The sequence below is a fragment of the Lineus longissimus genome, chromosome 16 (genome assembly GCF_910592395.1).
Source record: "Lineus longissimus chromosome 16, tnLinLong1.2, whole genome shotgun sequence".
Classification (NCBI taxonomy): Eukaryota; Metazoa; Nemertea; class Pilidiophora; order Heteronemertea; family Lineidae; genus Lineus; species Lineus longissimus.
The window spans coordinates 6,649,308-6,670,165 of NC_088323.1; the positions used below are offsets into that span (position 1 = coordinate 6,649,308).

Sequence of the window (20,858 nt, forward strand, 5' to 3'; positions counted from 1 at the left end):
CTATGCTGACGAGGCATGACATATTACCTTATGTTAATACAGGACTTGAGATTATGTACAATGTACAGTCAATGAAACAAAGGAGCAAGTCGAGTGTATTTCCTTAACAAATTTATTTCATGGACGGAATATACACTAGTACAGTTTAAAATACTTTCAACGTGTGCAGACGACAGGGGCAAGTTTCTACAAACGTCTTACATATCATAGTCTTGGCTCTAATCTCTCTGAATGCAATGTTACAACTAGACAGAGGACCGCTTTGGTTGTGAACGTACTCTTTGGGACAGACCGCCTACCCGTACCCAGTTAATACACTTAGGCACTTAACCCCCTCGGTGCATATAAACTTCATGGACGGCCCCTTCTCATTTCCATAGCACCAATCATCTATCAATCAAACTAGTGTTTCTGTCAATCTTATTCTTTATACAAAGCACAACAAATAAATGTACGAAACAAACACATCATGGAATGTCTGAAGCCAAATATGGCATTGGAAGAATTTCAAAAGTAGTTGAAAAGAGTTAATGTCTTTATGATTGGTGGTTTTATGAGAAGACCTATGTCATTGTTCCCAAATAATACTAAAAAATATATCATACTCTAATACAGTAGAACCTCTCTATTAAGGACACCCTCGGGACTGACAAATGTTGTCCTTAATAGAGAGGTGTCCTGATTAGAGAGGTCAAATTGAATGGAAACAGCCAATTTGGGACCAAAACTATTGTCCTTAATAGAGAGGTTGTCCTTGATAGAGAGGTGTCTGCTAAGGGAGGTTCCACTGTATTACTTTTGACCTGTTGGACGGTTCTCAATGGACGTGAAGTCACATCAATGAAGCAAGGCAATTGGGCAATACTACTCTGTGAGAGTCCAGAGTGGTTTGGCAAATCTTGAATTCGTAGCATCGTGGGCCACCTCATCCGACCAAGTGCCGCAGCTTCGCATTCAGATCTTTCTCTTTCTGTAGCAGGGAATTGGAATGCTTCTTGAACGCGCTAAACTCCTGGAATAAAAACATACACGGATATCAGCAAAGAACAAGGGCGGAGCGTGTGTGAAGTTGCTTGACCCTGTCAAGTGCGGGGTAGGGAGCTGGACTCTTCTGGAGGAATGTGGGTTGTTACGTCCGAGGCGCAGAAAGACCCCCACACAAAATGAACACTATCTTATTCAAATGATTTCTTACCCGCACGATCTCACTGTACTTTTTGTCTGCTTCTTCAACGTCTGTCTTCAATCTCCGCACCGTGAGGTTTGTGTTAACAGCCTCGGCTTCTTTCCTGGAACGAAATGATAGTTCTAGAATGGTAGAGACGCATGGACAACCAGCAGTTGGTGGAAGTATGTTCAGAGAAGTATGGACAGTCAACTGCAGTTTGTAGAGAAATGAGGACAGTCAACAGTTTTGTAGAGAAATATGGACAGCCTTCAGTTTGTAGGTTCAGTCGATCGAATACTCACTCAAACTTTTCCTCCATTCTCCGTACCATTCTCTCCATTTCTTCAATCTTCATCTCAAGCTTCTTGTTCTCCGTCTGCTTATCCTGGATCAGTTTCCCACGATGCATTGCAAGCGTCAGCAGCTCGTCTTTCTCCTTCATCAGCTGTCGATACTTTGCTGCAGATTCGAAATCCGAGTTTTGTTTCTTGTCCATTTCTGCGTTCAATTTGGCCGTCGTACCTTTCAGTCTCTCCTCCGTATCTTTTAGTTTGCTCTGTAACGACTTCAGCTCTGTTCTGTATCTTTCGTCTTTAACCCTCATATCCTCCTCAAGCACCCTAAATATCATAAACAGTTACCATGGTTACTAAACAAAATCATCAAACAAATGAATAAAGACACAAAAAGAAGCAAGCGACATGTACAGTGGACCCTCCTTTAGCGGACATATCTGTTGGCAGGACACCCTCTCTAATAGGGACACTGGTTTTGGTATAAAGTGGGTCATTTCTATACAATTTCCTATTAAGGAGAGTAATTGTCACTCTCAAGAATGTCCTAAGTAGAAGACAAAGCACCCCCTAGATCTGCCCCAAATGAAGGAATTATGTCTCTCTTCTCACAGGCACGAATCTTACCTATATTTTGTATCCACCCCGTTGTACTGATCCCGTAATCTCATGATCCTCTTGTCCATCTCGGATATTTTGGCATCTTTTTCCTCAATCGCTTTGGAAAACAGTCTTTTATTCTCATCCAAAATCCGTTCATTTTCCCGCCGAAGAAACTCATTCTGTCGTTTGTACTCATCTTTATACTTGATCATTTCTTCGTGATTTCCTGCCAAGTCGTCGAATCGTTTACTCAGCATGTTAAACTGCATCATTTCACGTTTTAATTTCTCCGTCGCACTTTCACGGAATTTCTCCAACTCGTTGTTGCATTTCTCCAGCGTCTGCACGCGCACTAAATTTTCATCTGCTCGGTTTTTCAGGATCATAATCAGCTGCGATTGTTCGTCAATGCGGGATCTTAACATCGCATTCTCTGTTTTGTCATCGTGGGAGAGGTTCCGCAGCTTCTCTAGATTCGTCTGCATCTGATTCAGATCCTGCAACAAAAAGATGAGTGAAACCTCATGTGTACCTCATTACTGCTTGCTCAGCTATGATGTGTGTGTGTGGGGGGGGGGGGATCTATGTCAATGTAGGGGGTTAGGACAATGTTACCTCCTTGGAAGAAGTGTGTCCATGAATCGCAAATGTGGAGCAGAAATAAGAAGTGAGTGTATCACACTTGAAAGATCAGTCACATCATGCACGATCTCATGCGATCGTGACATTATATCTATTCATATCCATTACGTTATACGGCAAGATCGCATGTCAAACAAGAATCTCATCAAATATTAATGACACGTTCAGGAGAAGACATCGACTCCGCCACTTTTTGCATAATAAATTGATTCATGTCACAAACTTTGAGCAGAACCTGATTGATCTTTAGCACAGACACCTGTAGCCATGTTGGATTGAGGGTCATGGGGAAGGCCCCTATATTATGATGGTTGATCACTGTGATACTGATGGGTGGTGATGTGAATTGTGATAGCAAGATGATGGCTCTGGAATTTTTTTTTCTTGCAATCAGAACTTTTGGGCTCAAATCTCTGTGTAAAGTGGAGAAACATATGTAAATACTGTCCACAATATCATTATAAAACTTCTGAAACACACTTTTTGACTGCTGTCCACCATCTGTTGGAGATCTTGGGGCTTTTTTGATGACATTCTTGAAGCCCTGTCAAAAATTCAGATTTAAAAACAACAATACCAGTTTTGGCATTCCTTAAATATTCATCTCTCGCGCACATCAAAAGTCACGTAGTATACATTTTTGTGTAAAATCTTGCGCAAGACTATACTTTGAGGCGATTTCGGAATTTCTGTAGCAGGACGCGCCGAATGACCTTGACCTGAAACTAAAAGTGTCCCAGAAAAGTTGATTATTTCCTCGATTTTAATCTAATTTTTCCCGAGTTTCGAAATAACATATGATGTAATCACCGTCTTCCTCGAATAGCCCTCGTTTTCAAGATTTATAACATGTCATGCAATTCGCTATTTAGTACTCCATGTTGATGTGTGCAGTGTTTTGGATGAAGATGCAGTCTGATGTTGTTTATATCCGACTGTACATCCATGTACAGTAGTCAGTACACTACATCATACATGCATGCATGCAGTAGTGTATGTAATATAACCTACACAGTGACTGTTGTTGCACTGTCGGATATACTCTAAAAGTACTGACTATCTGGGCCTGTGGCATGGAGGAGGAAGGTTTTCCCAGTACTCAATTGGCAATAGGATAGCTGCATACTATTAGTATTACCCTCCATTCATAAATGGCATCGCTGTACTGAGTGTACACACATTACAACGTCAACAGTAACAAGTTAGCATGATGCCACTGACCATTGCTGTCGCTCTGTTATATCGGCAAGTCATGAGTTTCACTTGGAACAAAGGGTCATCGTGGCTGATGGCATTGTCCGAAGTAAATTTATCTTGGATTAGGCCTTCCGTCGTTCTGAGTGTGTGCATTTTTGGTTTGATTGTGATTTTCCTTCCTTCAGATGACCTAGTGTGATAAGAATATCCATACGGCCTGACAGACAAACTGAAAATGAGTAGTATCAAAACGGACGTGCTGTGGTCCCCAAACCATGTAGACAAGTACATGACGTTTGGCACGGACTTGAGCTTATTCCAAGTTGAGAAGATTAGTTACGGACAAGGAAAGGTTGACAGTAAGTATCATCCTGAGGAAGTCAGAGGTTCATGTTTGCTTCACCGGCCCTGCACACAAACCCTAGAGAGATTTCTCCTAGTTGGCTGAAGTACAGGCGTACATCACCTAAGTTAGCATCCGAGACTTAACTGAAAACCTGGTTTCAAGTGTATGAATATCTTGTTGTTGAATCTTAAATACTGATACCCATTCGTTCAAATGTCTCTCTTTCCAGATCGACTTTCAGATGACACATATGGCACCCTCCTCTCAAGTAACACGAGCCATCAGTACATGAAAGTAAGTTGATACTGTAAACTTGGTAATGTTTGTGACCTGTTTTGTTCTCCCAATTTTCGTGATTTGGGAGGCAAAGTTGCTCAATTTCCGACTCTTATGCATAAACAAATAAGAGCCAGTGCTTCCGTCTGCAAAGGAGTTTCATCTCAACTTGAGTGTTGTTTGATGTATTTCAGTGTGTGGCCTGGTGTCCAAGGGCAGTACCAGATCATCTCGTAGCTGTTGGACAGGCAAATGGACGTGTCGTTCTCACAAGGTACAGTAGAACCTCCCTTAGAGGACACCTCTCTATTAGGGACATCCTCTCTATCAGGGACACTAGTTTTGGACCCAAATTGGTTGTTCCAATCAATTTGACTCCTCTATTAAGGACACCTCTCTATTAAGGATAGCAGTTGTCAGTCCAAAGGCTGTCATCAATAGAGAGGTTCTACTCCAATCAAGAGATAAGGTCTAAAAGGTAGTAACTGAGTGATTTTCATTGGTTTGAAGAGAAAAAGTTGTGGCCAACAATCAAAGTTATATCAGGTCTTTCTTTACCACACCATTATGTTTCCTTTCAGCTTTGGGAAAGGTGGAACTGGTGACCCGGAGGGGTTGACCGGCAAACAGTTTGGTGAGTATTTGTAAAGCTGTAAAGCTTCTGTATCAAGGACAGCAAACTAAGTGACAGTCTGTCTAACACAGTGAAAGGGACTGGGACTGTCTAAAAAGAATAAAGATAGGGGGTTCCTATATTGGGCCGTTCAAAGGGGCTTCACAATAATTATAATGTTCGTAGTGTTCATGGAAGAATTGGGCCTTGAGGAGTTTCTTAAATGCTGTGGTTGAGTTCGCATTTTGAATGTTACTAGGGAGGTCATTCCAGAGGGCTGCTGCGGCACTCTGGAATGTACGCTCACCAAATCTGGTCTTTTGCGCGGGATCTCGAGCACAGGCAGGATGGTATCTGCTGATCGGAGTGCTCTAAAGAGTCAGACAGGTACTTGGGAGCTTGTCCTCGCATGGCTTTGAAAGCTAGCAGTAGTGTCTTGAAATTTTCCCGACTGACAGGATGTTGTTTCTTTCAGTCCCAAAGCATCCTCGTCAGTGTAATGCCCTCTGCTGGAATCCACTGGAACCAACACTGGTAAGTCAAGTTTATCACCAGCCTGAATTTGGCTTCTTATTCTTATATCTTTCCCGATTCTCATGTAGATAACTTATACCCGATTCTCATTGTAGGCTCTTGTCAGTAATCAGTTAATAAGGGCTAAGGTCGGCCCCAAATGTGAATAAAATTACAATGCAGACCTCAACCATAACTGTCCGAGGAGCAGGAATGAGGAATTTAGAATTGTAGATAACCCAAAGAGCAAGAAGGTGGTACATGGTGGTGCCTGTAAGCTAGTTGCTCACCCTGAGTGACTTAGCATAAATGTGTCTACGTCGTCGTAACCGTAGCATAATTCGCGTGGTTGACTGTGAAATGTGCTGAAACTGAATGCATGTGGACGATGATTTGAATTTCAGTTGGCCGAGAGTCTAGAGAAGCATCGTGTCGACTACTCGATTCTTATCTGGGATGTGAACTCGCGACCGATGGTGAGCGGGCCTGTCACACCAGAAAGGGGACATGTCGACTCGACAGAGAGAAACATCATCACGAAACCAGTCGTTGAATTAGGTAAGCGTTTTCGTTGTGTTGAGTTCGTGTTCAGTGCCAGTACCTGTGTTGGTGATACCGATCTAGCATTATAAAACATTGAGTTGTGAGCTGAGCGTCAACTAGGACATCATTCATTAGTCCTATAACAAACATTAAGGAATTTGAAATGTAAGGTAGGAGGAAACCGGAGACCCTGGAGGAAACCTACACTATCGAAGAACCAACCTGGAATTGAACCTGGGACCTCAGAGGTGACATGATTTATGTGATTTATGATTTCAGGCCCTGGCGAGACAACGTTGTCCTTCAACTGGTCGCCACACGAACCCAAAACTCTTGTGGCCGGAATGAACAACAAATTTCTTAGGATCTATGATCTGCGAGGTAAGTGTGTCTATTTTGACTTTTTCTGCTCTATAGTTCTAACCTGTAATTTGTGTGCGAAAGCCCTAAATAAGGAATGGACTAAAATTCATGCTAAGTTCAGTTCAAAACCAAATTTATCCTTAAATATTGAATTTTTCTCCATGTTATATTCCAAGAACTTTCAACTTATGTTTATTTCAGATACGACGCATCCAAGGAACGTAGCACTCAACAAGGCAGTCCATGGTATCACGGTGGATCCACACTGCGAATATCGGCTAGCGTCATTTGTGGATGTAAGTTAATTGACAATAAAATTTTTAACCGAAGGGTGTAGGTCTGAGATTTCAAAAGTTTCATTCATCAAAGCTTCATTCATCAAAGCTTTTTACCCAGAATGCCCTCATTTCCATGATTACAATGCCTCCCTGACTAGGGGTGTGCCCTCCCTTTTTCCAGATTCCTGGGTCCACCACTGAATTTGAGTGTATAATGCTATGAAGATTGAATGAAAATATAGAGGAGAACTTAATTTTACCAAATAACAAATATTACACTGATTGTGACCATGTCTTTATTTTCAGAATCAAGTGCTCATCTGGGATGTGCGAAGTTTTGACAAACCAATATCCTTTTAGGAAATTAAAAGATCAAGGGATATCCACACGCATCTATAGGCCTATTCATGGGTCAGATTTCCTCTGGTGGAGCTGTAATGTTGCCAAAGACCTTTGCAAGACACCTCTTGTTTTGGTGTACATTTCAGCTCCACCCTCGCAGAGTTTGGTGAGATAACCGATATCTCCAGTTTGGTTTGTATTGTAACGATAGCCTTGACAAAGTCATTGTGTCGTGATTACTTGGTGTATCAAAATTGAAAACCTTTGTGTGGAAATTGTTGAATAGTTCCTTAACTCTGCCTAAGTATTAACATTCCAAGAGACACGAGGTGTCCTCAAGATAGCCTGGTGTCCAACAAGGTTAGTCCGACACTCGGTCCCTCGTCCTCCCTCCTGCATGGAGACACTATTCAACGGGTTTTAGAGATACATTGTACCTACAATGAGAAGTATGTCAGTAGTGCAAGTACAGTGAAACCTCCCTTAGCGGACACCTCTCTAATCAGGACACCTCTCTATTAAGGACAGCACTTGTCAGTCCCTAGGGTGTCCTTAATAGAGAGGTTCTGCTGTACATGCCATCATCTGTCTTGACCAGTTGGTATCAGCTGGGTCTTCCAAATTCCAACTGAAGGGATCGCGTTCGAGTCTATTCTGCAGGCCCGGCTGTGTCCTTGGCATTCCTTCCCCCCATTCCTCCATTCAAGCAATTTGTATGGGAGTTCGACACATTCACGCGCCAGTCTACCACATGCAGACTCCTTGTGAGTCTTGCCTCGTTATTGGCCAATAGTTGCTATTACACATCTGAAAAATGAGTAGCATGCGTCTTTTACTTTTTGAATCGAAATGAAATGTTTCAGAGAAATTTTATTTGCTTGTTTGATTTCTATTTCAGATTTGGTTTATTAGCGAGTTTAGCGAAGGAAAGTTCTGTGGTGAAGCTGTATGATGTGCAACACTCAGGTCTCGGATCGGATGAGCTGGAACCAGCCATCATCGAGAGATTGGTCCACCGTAAGTCGGAATAATTCTTGCCTAAACGATCACTTCAGTGCTGTATGTGGCAAAGGACCGTTGACACACAAAGGTTTGATCCCACAGGGAAATGAAGTGGTCTGAGCCAGCATTATTGGCTGTTGCTGCGTGCGCATTCACTGGAATGATGATGAATACTGTAAATGTATTAGTTCTTTGGGAACCCAACCACCTGGAAATATCCCGTGCCTTTTATTTTTGCGCTTATGGATCATCTCTGGCAGCATACCTGAGGACAGAGAAAAGCAGAGAAACATGATGTAGCGGACCATCACCCCTTGGGCTGACTTCATTACTAGACCGCCGTGTCTGCTTGGATATGTGCATAATCTCACTTTTGTTTTGCAGCTTACGGCCACAATGCTGTCTCATCATTTGCTTGGCATCCCACCGACGAGAACAGGATGCTGACCGTGTCACCAACTGGCTTCCTAAGAGACGTACGCATCTTTGAGAGAATTGCCTTGGTGAGTGTATTTCCCTTTTTGGGGGGAGGGTGCAAAAGTCTGCTCATTCGTTTTAGTTCCAAGTCCCATTCTACAAAATGCATTAATCTAATCTCTGATTTGATTATAAACTTCAAACATATGTTCACCACCGCACTCTGTGATACAGGAGCCTCATAGCCTGGTGCTTAATGCTCGTTATTTTGCAGACGTGGTCTCCAAGCATGTACCTGTTGTGGTCGTGTGGTAAGAAGATCGTGGAGTGTGTCCCTGATGAGAGGGTTGAGGAAGCAGACGATATCTCCATGGTGATGAAGATGAGAGCCAAGATGGGTTACGGACTCAAGGTAGGTGGTCTCCGTGCATGTATCTGTGTGGTGGTATGGTAAGTAGAGCGTGGAGTGTGTACTTATTGAACCTTTCCCTCCTTTGAGAGCATAGGCCTGGTGAGGTGCTTATACATGTACTTATACCTCTCATAAAAGCAAATGCGTCAACCTTACTTTTTTTTTCAGGAGAGCGTTTGGAAAAATGCGAAATTTGCTGATGAAACTCTGAAGAATGTCTGGTATTGGCTAGATCGTATCCTTGGTGTTAAAAAAAATAATTTTTCAGATTTACCAATTAGTCTCTGCTTTGCCCAAAATGGTGGTAGTTAAAGGGTTAAAGAGTTAAAGTCATTGTATGCCAGTAGTGCTTTCTTTACCTCTGATTGCAAATATTATTGTACATTTCCTTAACTGTCTGATCAGTAATGAAAAATTTACAAGTCGAAGGCAGAATAAAAGGTTTGTACAACTTATCATTTTCTCATAAGAAAACTGCTGCATCCTTTTCATTAGGTTGAAAGACCTTCAGAAATGGTCAGATCAGTCACAACCACAATCTAATATCACAGAATTTTGTACAACTTATAGTTTTCTCATAAGAAAACTGCTCCATCATTTTCACAAGTTGAAAGGCCTTCAGGAATGGTTAGATCAGTCACAACCACAATCTAATATCACAGAATTTTGTACAACTTATCATTTTCTCATAAGGAAACTGCTGCATCATTTTCGTTAGGTTGAAAGACCTTCAGAAATGGTCAGATCAGTCACAACCACAATCTAATATCATAGAATTATCCCTCTGATAACATCATATTTAAAATGATATGACTTTGATATGAGTCGTTTGATGCCACGTGGAATATTTCATGCAAAGAGTGAATAGTGAGAAGCAAGTGAGAAGAGGAGAGGAGACTATGACCTTAGATCTGACTCTGAGCCCCAGACAATGGGTGATATGAATAAAGACTAGCAAATGCTTTTACTTCAATTTTGTACAGAAAGGCCTAGTGTAAATGTACATGGAGTTTTAGATAAAAGCATTTGCTAGTCTTTATTCATATCACCCATTGTCTCTGGGAGTCTTTGCCTTGTCCGAAATGGTGGTTGCTCAGTGTGTCATGTCTTTCACGTCTGGCATTCAATGCCATCATTTCAGGTTCAGCCAAAAGTATTCAAAAAGTCTATGGTGCTAAAGCGGTGTTGAGAGGCGAGTTGAACCCAACTGGTTCTTGTAATAAGAGTGAGATGATACCAAATGTACCATGGGTCGGCATAGAAACCAATAAATACAGCAATCACTTAAAGATGTACAGGAGTGAAGAGAGGTGAGTTATTCTAAACACCTGGATTTAAAATGAAATGCACTTTATAGTGTAAATGCACTACTGGTATGTGTCAGGGAAGCCTTGTTTTGAATTCAGCGGTTATGGTGAGGCAAAAATGTGGAAGCTGTCAAAAAGCATTTAAAACCACATTTTTCGTTGTCTAATTTGAGATGTTTTAGAGTAGAAATTGATACCTCACTGTCGGTATTGATTGTCTCATCAATACAACTCGGTTGGTGCTGAAATTTTAGCTCCACTCTCACGTTTTTGGTGAGACAACCAATGCCTCCAGCTCAGTTTAAATTTCTCAAACCCAACTTGTTCTTGGAGATTGGATTGGATTGAGAAAAAGTAGTTTTAAAAATTGATCAGTTATTTGTTGTCATATTTTCTGCAGAACGAAGGCAATGGAGCTGTGTGGCTGGGATTTCGACCGAGGGGATTCTAGTCTGAGGATATTTTTAGAAAAGTGAGTAATTAATTTACATTTCAATCGTCTTGGTTAAGATTATCTTTCACGTCAAGCAGTATCATTCTATTTCCTGCCCCGAATTGCAAGGTGGGTCCAAAATCTGCAAACATTCCTCGTTTTTCACTAACATGCGTCTAGTTTTGTGCTTTTGGTCATCAATATGTGAATACATTTTTCTCTTCCCAGCCTTGAATCCCGAGATGAATATGAGAGAGCGGCGACCATATCTCTCTTCTCATTAAAGATGAGACTTGCCATTGATGTATTAAAGAAAGGCGGAGTAGCTACTGGGAGCGCCAACGGTATGTTGTTTTCTTCTGGAGCGGATAAACTTACTCACTTACCTACTTACTACTTACTGTAGGGTAAGTGTCTCGGAGGAGACGGGGATCCTACAGCGGTGTTCCTTCTGTGGGTCGATCCCATGACCTCTTGATTATTACCCGTCACTTCGACCGCTTAATGTTACTGATCACCATGTTCATTGGATTACATTATGATGTTTTTCCCAGCAGGCAAGTCCAACCTAAACATGGTCGCCATGGCGATATCCGGATACGCAGACGACCGCAACCCGCTATGGAAAGAGATGTGTGGCGCCCTCCGAAGTGAACTTCATAACCCGTATCTACGTGGCATGTTCGCTTTCCTCACGAGTGAGTCGGACAACTTCGAAGACGTTGTTGTAAGTCAATTGCATTTTAATACGAGGAAATATTGAGTGACTTTGTCAGAACTTGTGAGTGTTTTGCATGCCACTACGAGTGGGCACCATTTGTCTTTTTGGTCGATGACCTAGACAGGCATCCATCACAAGCTACTCTCCGCTTGGATGGGGTCTTTGGAATTGTAATGGCAGCACAAGTCACTGGATCGGCAGACTACAGAAAGATCAGAAGCTGAGACCTTGACCATGGACCCCCTCCCCCTCTCCGTCTGCTTTCATAGTGTTATGTTCTGTTTCAGAATGAGAGTGGTATGGCGTTACAAGACAGAGTCGCGTTTGCATGCATGTATCTTAATGACAGCAGGGTAAGTAAGTTACGCTTATCAGGTTAAAGTCTGCTGGGCTGTTTGGAAATTGCCTACATGAGTTCTACTGTATAAAGTGCGATATATATGATCTTATTTCTTTTCGATGCTGTTAAACTTCTCCGTTTCTTTCAGTTGAATGACTTCATCGAGAAGATCACCGCTAGGATGATAGAGAGTGGCAACCTGGATGGAATATTGTTAACAGGTGAGGCCAGTTATGGAGAGTCAAACGTTGATTATCAAAACTACCAACCTGCAGCAGCATGATTCCCGTCATCGTGATTATCATCACACCTGAGCCATCCCCGTTTCTAAAGCGCTGTGCGTCTAGATAACTTTTAACTTCTGTTTCAGGTTTGTCGACGGAAGGTCTCGATCTCCTGCAGAGATACGTTGATAAGACAGGTGACGTGCAGACGGCATCACTGGTTGTGATTCAAGGCTTCCCAGCCGATATATCAAAGGATACGCGGGTAGTCTCATGGATTGATAGGCAAGTATTGAAAGTGTCCCCAGTAGTTAAGGTGTCCGCCTCACATACGGGAGGTCAAAGGTTCGAGGCCTGCTGGTAACCTCTTTCCGATGCGGCCGGTTGGTTAGCCACCAGCTAGTAAAATATAGGATACAAATTGCCTTCTCGCCAGGCGCCTGGCATGAGGGATAGAACTTTTGAAGTAAAGCGTGTCCCAGAAGCTAAAGCTGGCTGGCCCTATCATTAGAGTTGACATGACACTGTAATAAACAAACTTTACTTTGATTGGTGCCAGGCCCATAATGTTAAGGTTGTGGGTTCGACCCTGGGTAGGATAAGTGTTTTCTTATGTCCTTGAGCTAGAGATGCTGAACCCTACATGTTCCACCTGAGCTGGGGAATCCTGAGGAAATGGGGGGGTTAATGTTTCCTTCTCTGGCCTTGCCCACGAACTTCTGAGACCTTCGCCCTCTTTTGGTAAAGTGCCGGCACATTTGATGAATAATGTTTCGTTGATTTTTAACTGTCATGTTCATTTTGCAGTTACCGAGACCTCCTGGACCGGTGGCGTCTCTGGCATGAAAGGTATTACTATTTTTGGCTTACTTAGTTGACAAATTGTAGAAATAGACTAGTCCTTTTTGAAGAAGGAGATGTGTTATTTTTGGCATCTGGGATGCCAAAAATAACACAAATGCCAGATTGTGGGATGATCCCACAATCTGGCATTTGTTTGTAATGTCAAGTGGCGGATCATGGTGACAAGCTGTTGTAATATCCTCATGGCCAGGTAAACCCCTCTCCCAAGTAGTCCCCTTTAATTTTCATTTGAAGGCTGCTGTTAGATTTACCAGGACCATAATGATACATAGGCAAATTTCAAGCAACTCAATCTGTAAACGGTGCAATATGGCAATAACAAGTCATCCCCAATGACAAACTAACTCTGTATCTTCCTTTCAGGGCGGAGTTTGACGTCCATCGTTTCCGCTGTGATACGAGTAGTCGTCCACCGCAGCAAGTGTTTGTCAGTTGTAACTTCTGCGGCAAGTCAATATCGTACAGTATGCTGACCATGGGCCGGACAAGACATTACACGTCCTTTGGGGGCTCGCCGAACAAATCAAAGGTAAGAATAGTCTAGTAGTGTTTGCAAAATATCTGGTGAAGTGTTTGGCAATTGGTGAATGTAGCGCTGGACCATAAGGTGTATTGGCCAGTTTAGCAGATTCAGAAGTCCAATCCATCACGTTACGATTTCCCAGGTAGCATGTTTGCAGATTGCACTGCCCTCTCTGCCTATCCATTGCTGCTGTGAAAATATGCACAACTTATAGAATGTTTAAATCCCCAGGTTTCAGCAAGGTTATCGAATTCCTCTCCCACTACACGCTCTGTCTCAGTCATCGACATGGGCACAGCATCGAGTGCGGTGCAACAGAAATCTCGACAGTTTCTCATCCAATTCATCCTTCTTCAGGTGACGAGTTGCCCCGGCTGTAGGAAACCTCTCCCTCGCTGCTCGCTCTGTCTCATCAACATGGGCACAGCATCCGGCGTTGCGCGACAGAAACAAAAATCTTCCGACTGTGATGGTGACAGAATGACTGCATTTCCTAAGTGGTTTACTTGGTGTCAGACTTGCCGACATGGAGGTCATGCCATTCATATATCAAAGTGGTTCAGGTAAGGTCATCCTTTTGAGTGACCCATTGTGAAATCAAAAGAAACATTCTCGAAAAACTATACGAGGTATCAAAAAGAAAGTACAGTAATAAAGTACTTAAGCGGCTTTAGTTTGTGTTAGCATCCAGTAAAATCATCAAATTCACCGTGATAAGAGCTCTTTTACTTTGCACTTGAAACTTCGTCACAAATGTGACTCGTCACACCAAAACCAGGCGCATCATATCGCACAGAAGATGAGCCTAAATGACACCAGAAGATAATGGGAGAAATTGATGTGCTCATATTTCACAAAAGGCAGACAGTAGAGAAATGAACAAACAGTCCGTCTCAACCTGCCAAGCTCAGAGCGACATGCACCTGGTTTTGCTGTGACGGATCACAAATGACAAAATATTTGGATTTTGTCAATGGCTTAATGGTCATAACTCCATCTTTCAGTGAACACAAAGAATGTCCAGTGACTGGCTGTACCTGTAAGTGTATGACGTTGGACACGGCCAGCAGACTCAACACGGAGGCAGACACAACAGCCATTGTGAAAGCGTCATGAAGTTGAAACTGGGGAGTTAACAAGGACTGAAAGCCCTTCAAATTCTTGTGATCTTGGCTACATTTATTTGTCTTGGACATATCTCCGGAAACCTAGTCAAGAGTTGTGTCATATAATGTTCCCCGATAATCACAAGTTCCTGCAAAGTTGCAGGGATTCTGGAAATATTTGTGTCTTATAAAATTGGGGACTGTGTTCTTGTCTATAGTTCACCTTTAAAGGGGGAATATAGGCAAGAACTTGGGTGTACAAATGATGGTCTCCTGCCTAGCTAACTTATACAGATTGTGACTTCGTCTCACTAAGCAAACAAGTGATTTCTGTTGCTGCGACCTGTGATCACGATCGTGTGCAATAAAAGTCTCTTGTGTGCTGTACTATCGATTTTGTACATATCCTTAAGAAAAATTTGACTGTAACTTGTTTGTTGCTTGAACTGCTCTATGAATGTGCTTAACCGAGTGTTACTTCAAAAACTGAAATGACCATTATTTCAAAAAGTAGTTCTGGTTGGGGACAATTGTACTACAATTATATTTTACTCAAGTTGTCGTCAAGATAATTCAACATCCTCGAAAAATAAAAACATTGATGAAATTTGATATGTCTGTTGTGGTTGTTGATTTTCTTCATCTAATCCTTATTGTGGATTTCTTATTCATTTATCTCACATTTTCTGTGTGATGTGTCTCCTCTGTGTTCCCTGATCCACCGCTACATTTATGAGGAACTGTGGTCTTTGGGAGGCTTATATCTTGTGACCCAAGACAATTGGCGATATGAATAAAGACTAGCAAGTGCTTTTACTTCAATTCTGTACAGAAAGGCCTAGTGTAAATGTACATAAAGTTTTAGATAAAAGCATTTGCTAGTCTTTATTCATATCACCCATTGTCCCCATCTCTTTCACACCCTGGTTGTGACAAGAAGTTTTTGTGATTGCGCCGTAAATATTGATGGTTTACAACTGTCTTCATCTGAAACCTTGGTTGTGACATTTGAGGCAATGCCTCCGTCTAGTGTCACTTGTTGTAACTACACGGCGCCCCATTCATAAACCTCTGAAATATTTCCCTGAATGGCGCTCCATATTTTCGCCGATGGCCTTCACTGCGCATGCGCCGCTTTGTCCGGTTGTTACTTCCGGTAAAGCAGAAGGGCAAATTTTCTCTTCAAAAAACTCATTTTTCTCGATAAAGAAGCATCAAAATCAAAATATAATTAGTGCAGCCAATAAAACTAGTACCATGGCGCTCTTTGCAGCAAGAGGCAATGTCGGCAGGTTCTGTCTTTTGGCCTCCAGGAGCGGAAAACTGGTGACCCCAGTTGAAATTTCTCAAAAAATGGCTGGTGCCTGTTTTTTGCAGGTTGCTCACATTACAGCACCTGCGAATCAGCTTACAAAAGTTGAGAGGGCAAAGCCGTGGCCATACAAGACACTTAGTTACAATATATTCTGGCAGCTCTTTGACAAAACATACAAACGTATCGATGAAAACAGCAAAGTTATTTGCGTTGAAGGGAACATGGGCGTTGGAAAAACCGCCTTCGCCCAAAAACTTGCAGAGGAACTTGACTTTCATTACGTTCCGATGACGGAACATGATGCAGCTTACTGGGATGAGCACAAGCGCTTCCATCTTAGTGAGCTCAATCCAGCGTTGCCAGAGCAGTATCAGATCTTTGACTTGGAGCAGTTCTATCGTCAGAAGAATCCCGAGAGCGGACGTGCTGGTTTACTTCAGCTGTATTGGTTCCAGAAAAGAGTGTTTGATTATTCAGCAGGCCTGCAGCATTTGTTCAATACTGGTGAGTGTAGTTCTCAGCAGATAATGCACCGTAGCTGCAACCTTTCATGCTTTGTCCACATTGCTGTACTCTCACAAGAAACAGCACTAAACTCTGGAAGAGCAAGAATGGTCGGGAATGATGGTAGTGAAAAAATACAACCAGCTTAGAAAGCCAAGTATCATGGCATCTTAATGACTAAAACCACTGTCTTCAAAGAACTCTTGGCATAGGATGTCAAAGTTGTTCAAAGAAAGTTAGTTGTATGCAGCAGTGCCAAGTCGACAGCTTCTTCGAACCATGATATTTCTCAACCATATGACTGGGGTTGACCCTTGAAGAAATTTTGGAGAAAGGAAGCATTCTGTGTTCATAGCCTACCTGGTATGATTTGGCTGAGGGTTTGTACCAAAAAATTGTTGTTAAAAATTGCCGGCCGCTAGTTTGAGTCCAATCAACCGTAAATTATTTTCTTGTATTTCAGGTCAAGGTGTGGTTTTTGACCGATCTCCCTGGAGTGATCATGTGTGGATTGAAGCTCTCAGGAAATGTGGATTCTTGAAACCTGGAGGTGAGATTTTACTTAAAGATCAAATTTTTTTGTTTTTGATCCTTCTGAAGCATTTCCTGGGCGTTCAAATGGCTAAATATGCCCCCGAACACTTTAAAACGACATCAGATGTCAAGTAAGTCTTGTAGTTATGCCGAAAAAAGACAGCTTTTTGGCATGTAAGACCGATGTTTGGTGCTGAAATCCTGGTTAAATAAGCCCAAATTCAGGAAAACAGGATGTAATTGTGAGGCCTGCCTTGGCTTTGTAATGTGCGGAACGTTCGAACGTCATGTGACTATTTACGTGTTTTCTTTACAGGTTATCGGTACTGCATGGAGAACCGTCGTATTGTAATGTGCGAGATGTTCAAACCTCACGTGACCGTCTACCTGGACTCGCCCGTCTCCAAGGTCATGGACAATGTCAAGAAGAGGAATATTGTAAGTGATTTTGGAACACTCTCGTGGCATAGTTGTTAAACCATGGGGCTCGTAGTTAGAAAGACAAGGGTTCAACTCTAAAGGCCGACTGCTGTTTCGTCTGTGTGTGAACAAAACACTTGACCCTAAATCACTTTGTCTTTCAAATGAAACGTAAAACCAGGGTCCTCGTACCTGGTCACTGCTATCAATGAAAATTGTGTGCCATGGAATCAAATGAAAAATGAAGTTCTCGTTTCCTTTCTTCAGGATTATGAAGTGAACAGTAAGATCATGTCTGAGAAGTACGTGCAAGAGATTGACAACGCTTTCAAGAACGACTTTCTCCCACTCATGAAGTAAGTGATTCCAATAAAAGTGATCTGATCCCAGTCTTAACAGAGCCTTCTAGCCGAGTGGTTAACGCTGAGGTGACTACTACACAGAAGTGCCTGGGGAGAACATGTGGTTGTATTTCTTGATGAACCAGCATGGCCTTCAAGGAACTAAAATTCCTGGCTCTTTACAGTCCTTCAATATGAGATGTAAAACTGAGGTTTCTTGTATTTGGCGTCTATTCCAAGGCAAGCAAAAGGCAAGCAAAAGGCCACCAAATGACTCTAAAATGGGTGCCCTAACAACTTTTGAATTCAAAGCCTGATGGTGGTACTGCGACGTCTGCCTTGTCTAAATAGTGGAATTGTTTTTCAGGAAACATGGCGAAGTTCTCGTCTACGATGCCAATGAACTGGAAGACTGGGAAATTGTAAGTTGTTCAAGTCGCACATTGCTAATAGAACCGTGTAGTATTCATATTGTTTAAGGAATTGATGTTGAACTGGGGGTACTGGTTGTCCCACCAAACACAGTGTGGGTGGAGCTAAAATGCAGGCCAAACCGGAGGCAGCAGCCACACTTATTGGCAAGAGGACAGCTCTGCGGAGTGTGAAGAGACAACCAACAGTATCAATTTCTATTCTAAAACACATTGAAGTTTGAACTAAACAGTGAAATCTGATTTGAGTTCAGTTTGACATCCATTTTGAACTAAACAGTGAAATCTGATTTGAGTTCAGTTTGCCATCCATTTTGAAGTAATTTTGAAATCGGTCAAGGACAGATCGGCTCCGTGGTAAGCGACGTCCGTTTTTTGTCCTCTGTAACATCTCGTGATCGCATCCATTTCAGATCGTGGAAGACATCGAACGTCTCAACCTGGAACCTGATGAACAGGAAAATGAACACAAGTTCATCGACTGGAATCTGACGCGTGAAGACGATCTAGCGTACTATCGTAAATTGTTTGGATGGAAGTTTTACATCCACCGTTTGTTCCGTTTGCCGGAGCCGTGGCAGAGCCCAGAATGTATGATTGGCCCGGACGAGGCCCAGGCTCTACGCGATGCGAAAACTAGGGTAAGCGTACTGTCATCGTACTTGTGTCAGAATTTGAACATATAAATATCACATGGAGAATGAACTGAAATCCAGTCTAAAGTGTCTGATGCCTGCATCCCTGTTGCACTGATCAGAAACGATCCAGTCAGAAAGTACCACTTGGTGCATACTTCTGATCAGTTTTCTTTTGGAAAGTGGGTAAATTATGGGTAATTTTGCTCGAGTAAAAGCAAGGCCCTGATATATCCAAAGGTCACTGTTTTTCCTTTCAATATCCTAATTACGTAAATTTCTCTTTCAGTATTCGCGACAGGAGTACCCCGCAGGTTACAACGCCGAGGACAGCTTGTTCGATAAACTGTTTGAACGGAATCGTAGTTATTAAAACGTATCATACATAGGTAATAAAACAATCTGTAAATAGATATGAAAACTTGGACGCTGTGGTATGAATTGGTCGGTAATATCGATGTGGAGCTCTGAAGTTTGTGTAACGAGGGAATAATACGTTTACCGATCTCTTTTTGGACAGATCAAATTCGGACTGACTTTACTGAAACTGGCAAATAAGGACTTGCACAATGTAGTATACTGTAAGCTACGAAATTTCCGTGACAATTTTATTTTCACGATTTGTTTCTACAGTTTTGAATTTGGAATAGTGATCTTACACCTACTGACTGAGTTCTAGTTTTGTTCATCTCTGTCTTTGGAAAATTCCCTGTCATTCAGGATTGAGTGGGTTGGCAGTTCAAGTGCTGATGGAGAGCAATTGTACTTGTGCACTCTCGAGGGAGTTTTGTTGAATAAATATGTTTAAAATCATACCATGGTTTTCCTTTTAATCTAGGCTATCCCAGAATAATTGTACGGTCAGAAGGTAGGAATATTCAACTATTCGTGCACAATTTTATTTGGAACACACAGCAAATTCCTTCTGAGGAGTTGTGCTCCAGGTGTACCGATGCACAATACGCCGTGCAAATGAGCAATTTTTGTTGCGGTGACCTGCGATAATAACCGTTGCAATGTGCAAAAAAATAATCTGATCCGTGGGTTAAACTGGGTTTGATTGGCCCAAGACGGAGGACATCAGCCTCACTTTGAGGCACCCAATCGGAAGTCCATGCAATCTTACGATTTGCATGGCATGTATGGCAATACAACTAACTTTAGACTGATTTGGCATAACCCCTATGGAAAGCCAGGCAGGGCGCATGCCGGGCCCTGTGCCTCTACAGGGTCTATCTCATACAACTGGCTACTCGGAAGTGACTGGAGATCCCAGGGTCACCAGGAGTAAAGCAACTCGATCACAGACAGCCAGGTTTATAAGAGACATAGGCCATGTTGTGCAGTAAAGCCATAGGAAATTGAACGCTAAGAAGAAGACTGGGTTGGAAACTGATCACGGTTCTGCGATCGCTATGACCACTGCCCACATGCAATTTTCATTACTTGCAGTCATGATTGCAGGTCTTGGCAATAAAAATTGCGCGTTTGCAGGGCACTTAAGGAAACATCATGCCCATCATTCCTTTGGGGCTTGACTATGCTGCCCCCTCCCTCCGACACTTGTATCCTTCAATTTTTTGGTAGTGACTGCAATGGTGAAGAGTGGGAGCTGAACTCTGCACCATGGGTTGTAACACAAATGCTGAGGTTTCCACTGCACAACTCAGACATTTCAACATCAAAGCACCAATGTTGATATATATCGAAGGAACCTCATAATAATAACAATGATAATAATAATGTCACGGATTTATAAAGCGCTCCCCAGCATTGAAACTGTTAAAGTGCTGTGGGATATCAAATTATTACCCCGGTCTCCACAGAAATCAATCGGGGTGGTTTCAAGGAGCAACCAGAAGGCGCTCACTTGAACTCGACCAGTAGGGGAACTAAGCAGCGACTCGGCCGGGGAGTCGAACCCACGACCTCCTGATCATGAGGTGGACTCTCTTCCACTGCGCCATAACCTAGTGGTTAATACTGCTGGCTACCAGGCAATGGGGCCTTGGGAGAACCCAGGATTTCCGGATGAACTGGCGTGGCTTTCAAGGAACTAAAGTTCCTGGCTCTTCACAACACATACAACGTGTGAAATACTCGAGGGTCTGTCGGATGAGACTAAAACCCATGGTCCCTTGGACCTGATGTC

At 42.5% G+C, this 20,858-nt stretch overlaps 3 protein-coding genes across 4 annotated transcripts; 2 read left to right on the forward strand and 1 right to left on the reverse strand.

Moving 5' to 3' along the window:
• Positions 1-96: 96 nt before the first annotated feature.
• Positions 97-3,278, reverse strand: LOC135500369 (coiled-coil domain-containing protein 89-like). The gene is made up of 5 exons (XM_064791803.1): positions 3,187-3,278; positions 2,089-2,561; positions 1,471-1,788; positions 1,196-1,289; positions 97-1,012 (listed from the first exon to the last, which is right to left on the reverse strand). The coding sequence occupies exons 1-5, from the start codon at positions 3,238-3,240 to the stop codon at positions 926-928; spliced, it is 1,026 nt and encodes a 341-aa protein (XP_064647873.1). The 5' UTR covers positions 3,241-3,278; the 3' UTR covers positions 97-925.
• Positions 3,279-3,418: 140 nt separating this feature from the next.
• On the forward strand, positions 3,419-15,098 carry LOC135500633 (GATOR2 complex protein MIOS-B-like). Of its 2 annotated transcripts, none has more exons than XM_064792190.1 (27): positions 3,419-3,508; positions 4,089-4,262; positions 4,479-4,543; positions 4,720-4,799; positions 5,107-5,159; positions 5,614-5,672; positions 6,056-6,209; positions 6,474-6,575; positions 6,759-6,853; positions 7,142-7,182; positions 7,481-7,537; positions 8,076-8,194; positions 8,564-8,682; positions 8,871-9,008; positions 9,177-9,243; positions 9,414-9,449; positions 10,150-10,318; positions 10,716-10,787; positions 10,977-11,092; positions 11,303-11,475; positions 11,757-11,822; positions 11,958-12,030; positions 12,180-12,318; positions 12,841-12,882; positions 13,261-13,426; positions 13,778-13,983; positions 14,425-15,098. In XM_064792190.1, exons 2-27 carry the CDS (start codon positions 4,139-4,141, stop codon positions 14,534-14,536), a joined length of 2,643 nt encoding a protein of 880 aa, XP_064648260.1. In that variant the 5' UTR covers positions 3,419-3,508; positions 4,089-4,138; the 3' UTR covers positions 14,537-15,098. The 2 variants fall into 2 exon arrangements, with proteins under 2 accessions (XP_064648260.1, XP_064648261.1); XM_064792191.1 differs by having other exon boundaries at positions 11,306-11,475.
• A 574-nt stretch (positions 15,099-15,672) lies between these two features.
• LOC135500318 (NADH dehydrogenase [ubiquinone] 1 alpha subcomplex subunit 10, mitochondrial-like) lies at positions 15,673-19,519 on the forward strand. The gene is made up of 7 exons (XM_064791707.1): positions 15,673-16,345; positions 16,809-16,895; positions 17,196-17,317; positions 17,567-17,655; positions 18,008-18,062; positions 18,485-18,712; positions 18,996-19,519. The coding sequence occupies exons 1-7, from the start codon at positions 15,784-15,786 to the stop codon at positions 19,077-19,079; spliced, it is 1,227 nt and encodes a 408-aa protein (XP_064647777.1). The 5' UTR covers positions 15,673-15,783; the 3' UTR covers positions 19,080-19,519.
• Positions 19,520-20,858: the final 1,339 nt, after the last annotated feature.

Excerpts from the sequence above, each read along its gene's own strand:
- LOC135500369 (XM_064791803.1), bottom strand. The coding sequence starts at position 3,240 with ATGTCATCAAAAAAGCCCCAAGATCTCCAACAGATGGTGGACAGCAGT. Across the intron at positions 1,789-2,088 it reads GGGGTGGATACAAAATATAG|GGTGCTTGAGGAGGATATGA; the intron begins GTAAGATTCGTG and ends TATGATATTTAG. Across the intron at positions 1,013-1,195 it reads AGTACAGTGAGATCGTGCGG|GAGTTTAGCGCGTTCAAGAA; the intron begins GTAAGAAATCAT and ends TTTTTATTCCAG.
- LOC135500318 (XM_064791707.1), top strand. The coding sequence starts at position 15,784 with ATGGCGCTCTTTGCAGCAAGAGGCAATGTCGGCAGGTTCTGTCTTTTG. Across the intron at positions 17,318-17,566 it reads ATGTCAAGAAGAGGAATATT|GATTATGAAGTGAACAGTAA; the intron begins GTAAGTGATTTT and ends TCCTTTCTTCAG. Across the intron at positions 18,063-18,484 it reads AACTGGAAGACTGGGAAATT|ATCGTGGAAGACATCGAACG; the intron begins GTAAGTTGTTCA and ends CATCCATTTCAG.
- LOC135500633 (XM_064792190.1), top strand. The coding sequence starts at position 4,139 with ATGAGTAGTATCAAAACGGACGTGCTGTGGTCCCCAAACCATGTAGAC. Across the intron at positions 8,683-8,870 it reads TCTTTGAGAGAATTGCCTTG|ACGTGGTCTCCAAGCATGTA; the intron begins GTGAGTGTATTT and ends GTTATTTTGCAG. Across the intron at positions 12,319-12,840 it reads GTAGTCTCATGGATTGATAG|TTACCGAGACCTCCTGGACC; the intron begins GCAAGTATTGAA and ends TTCATTTTGCAG.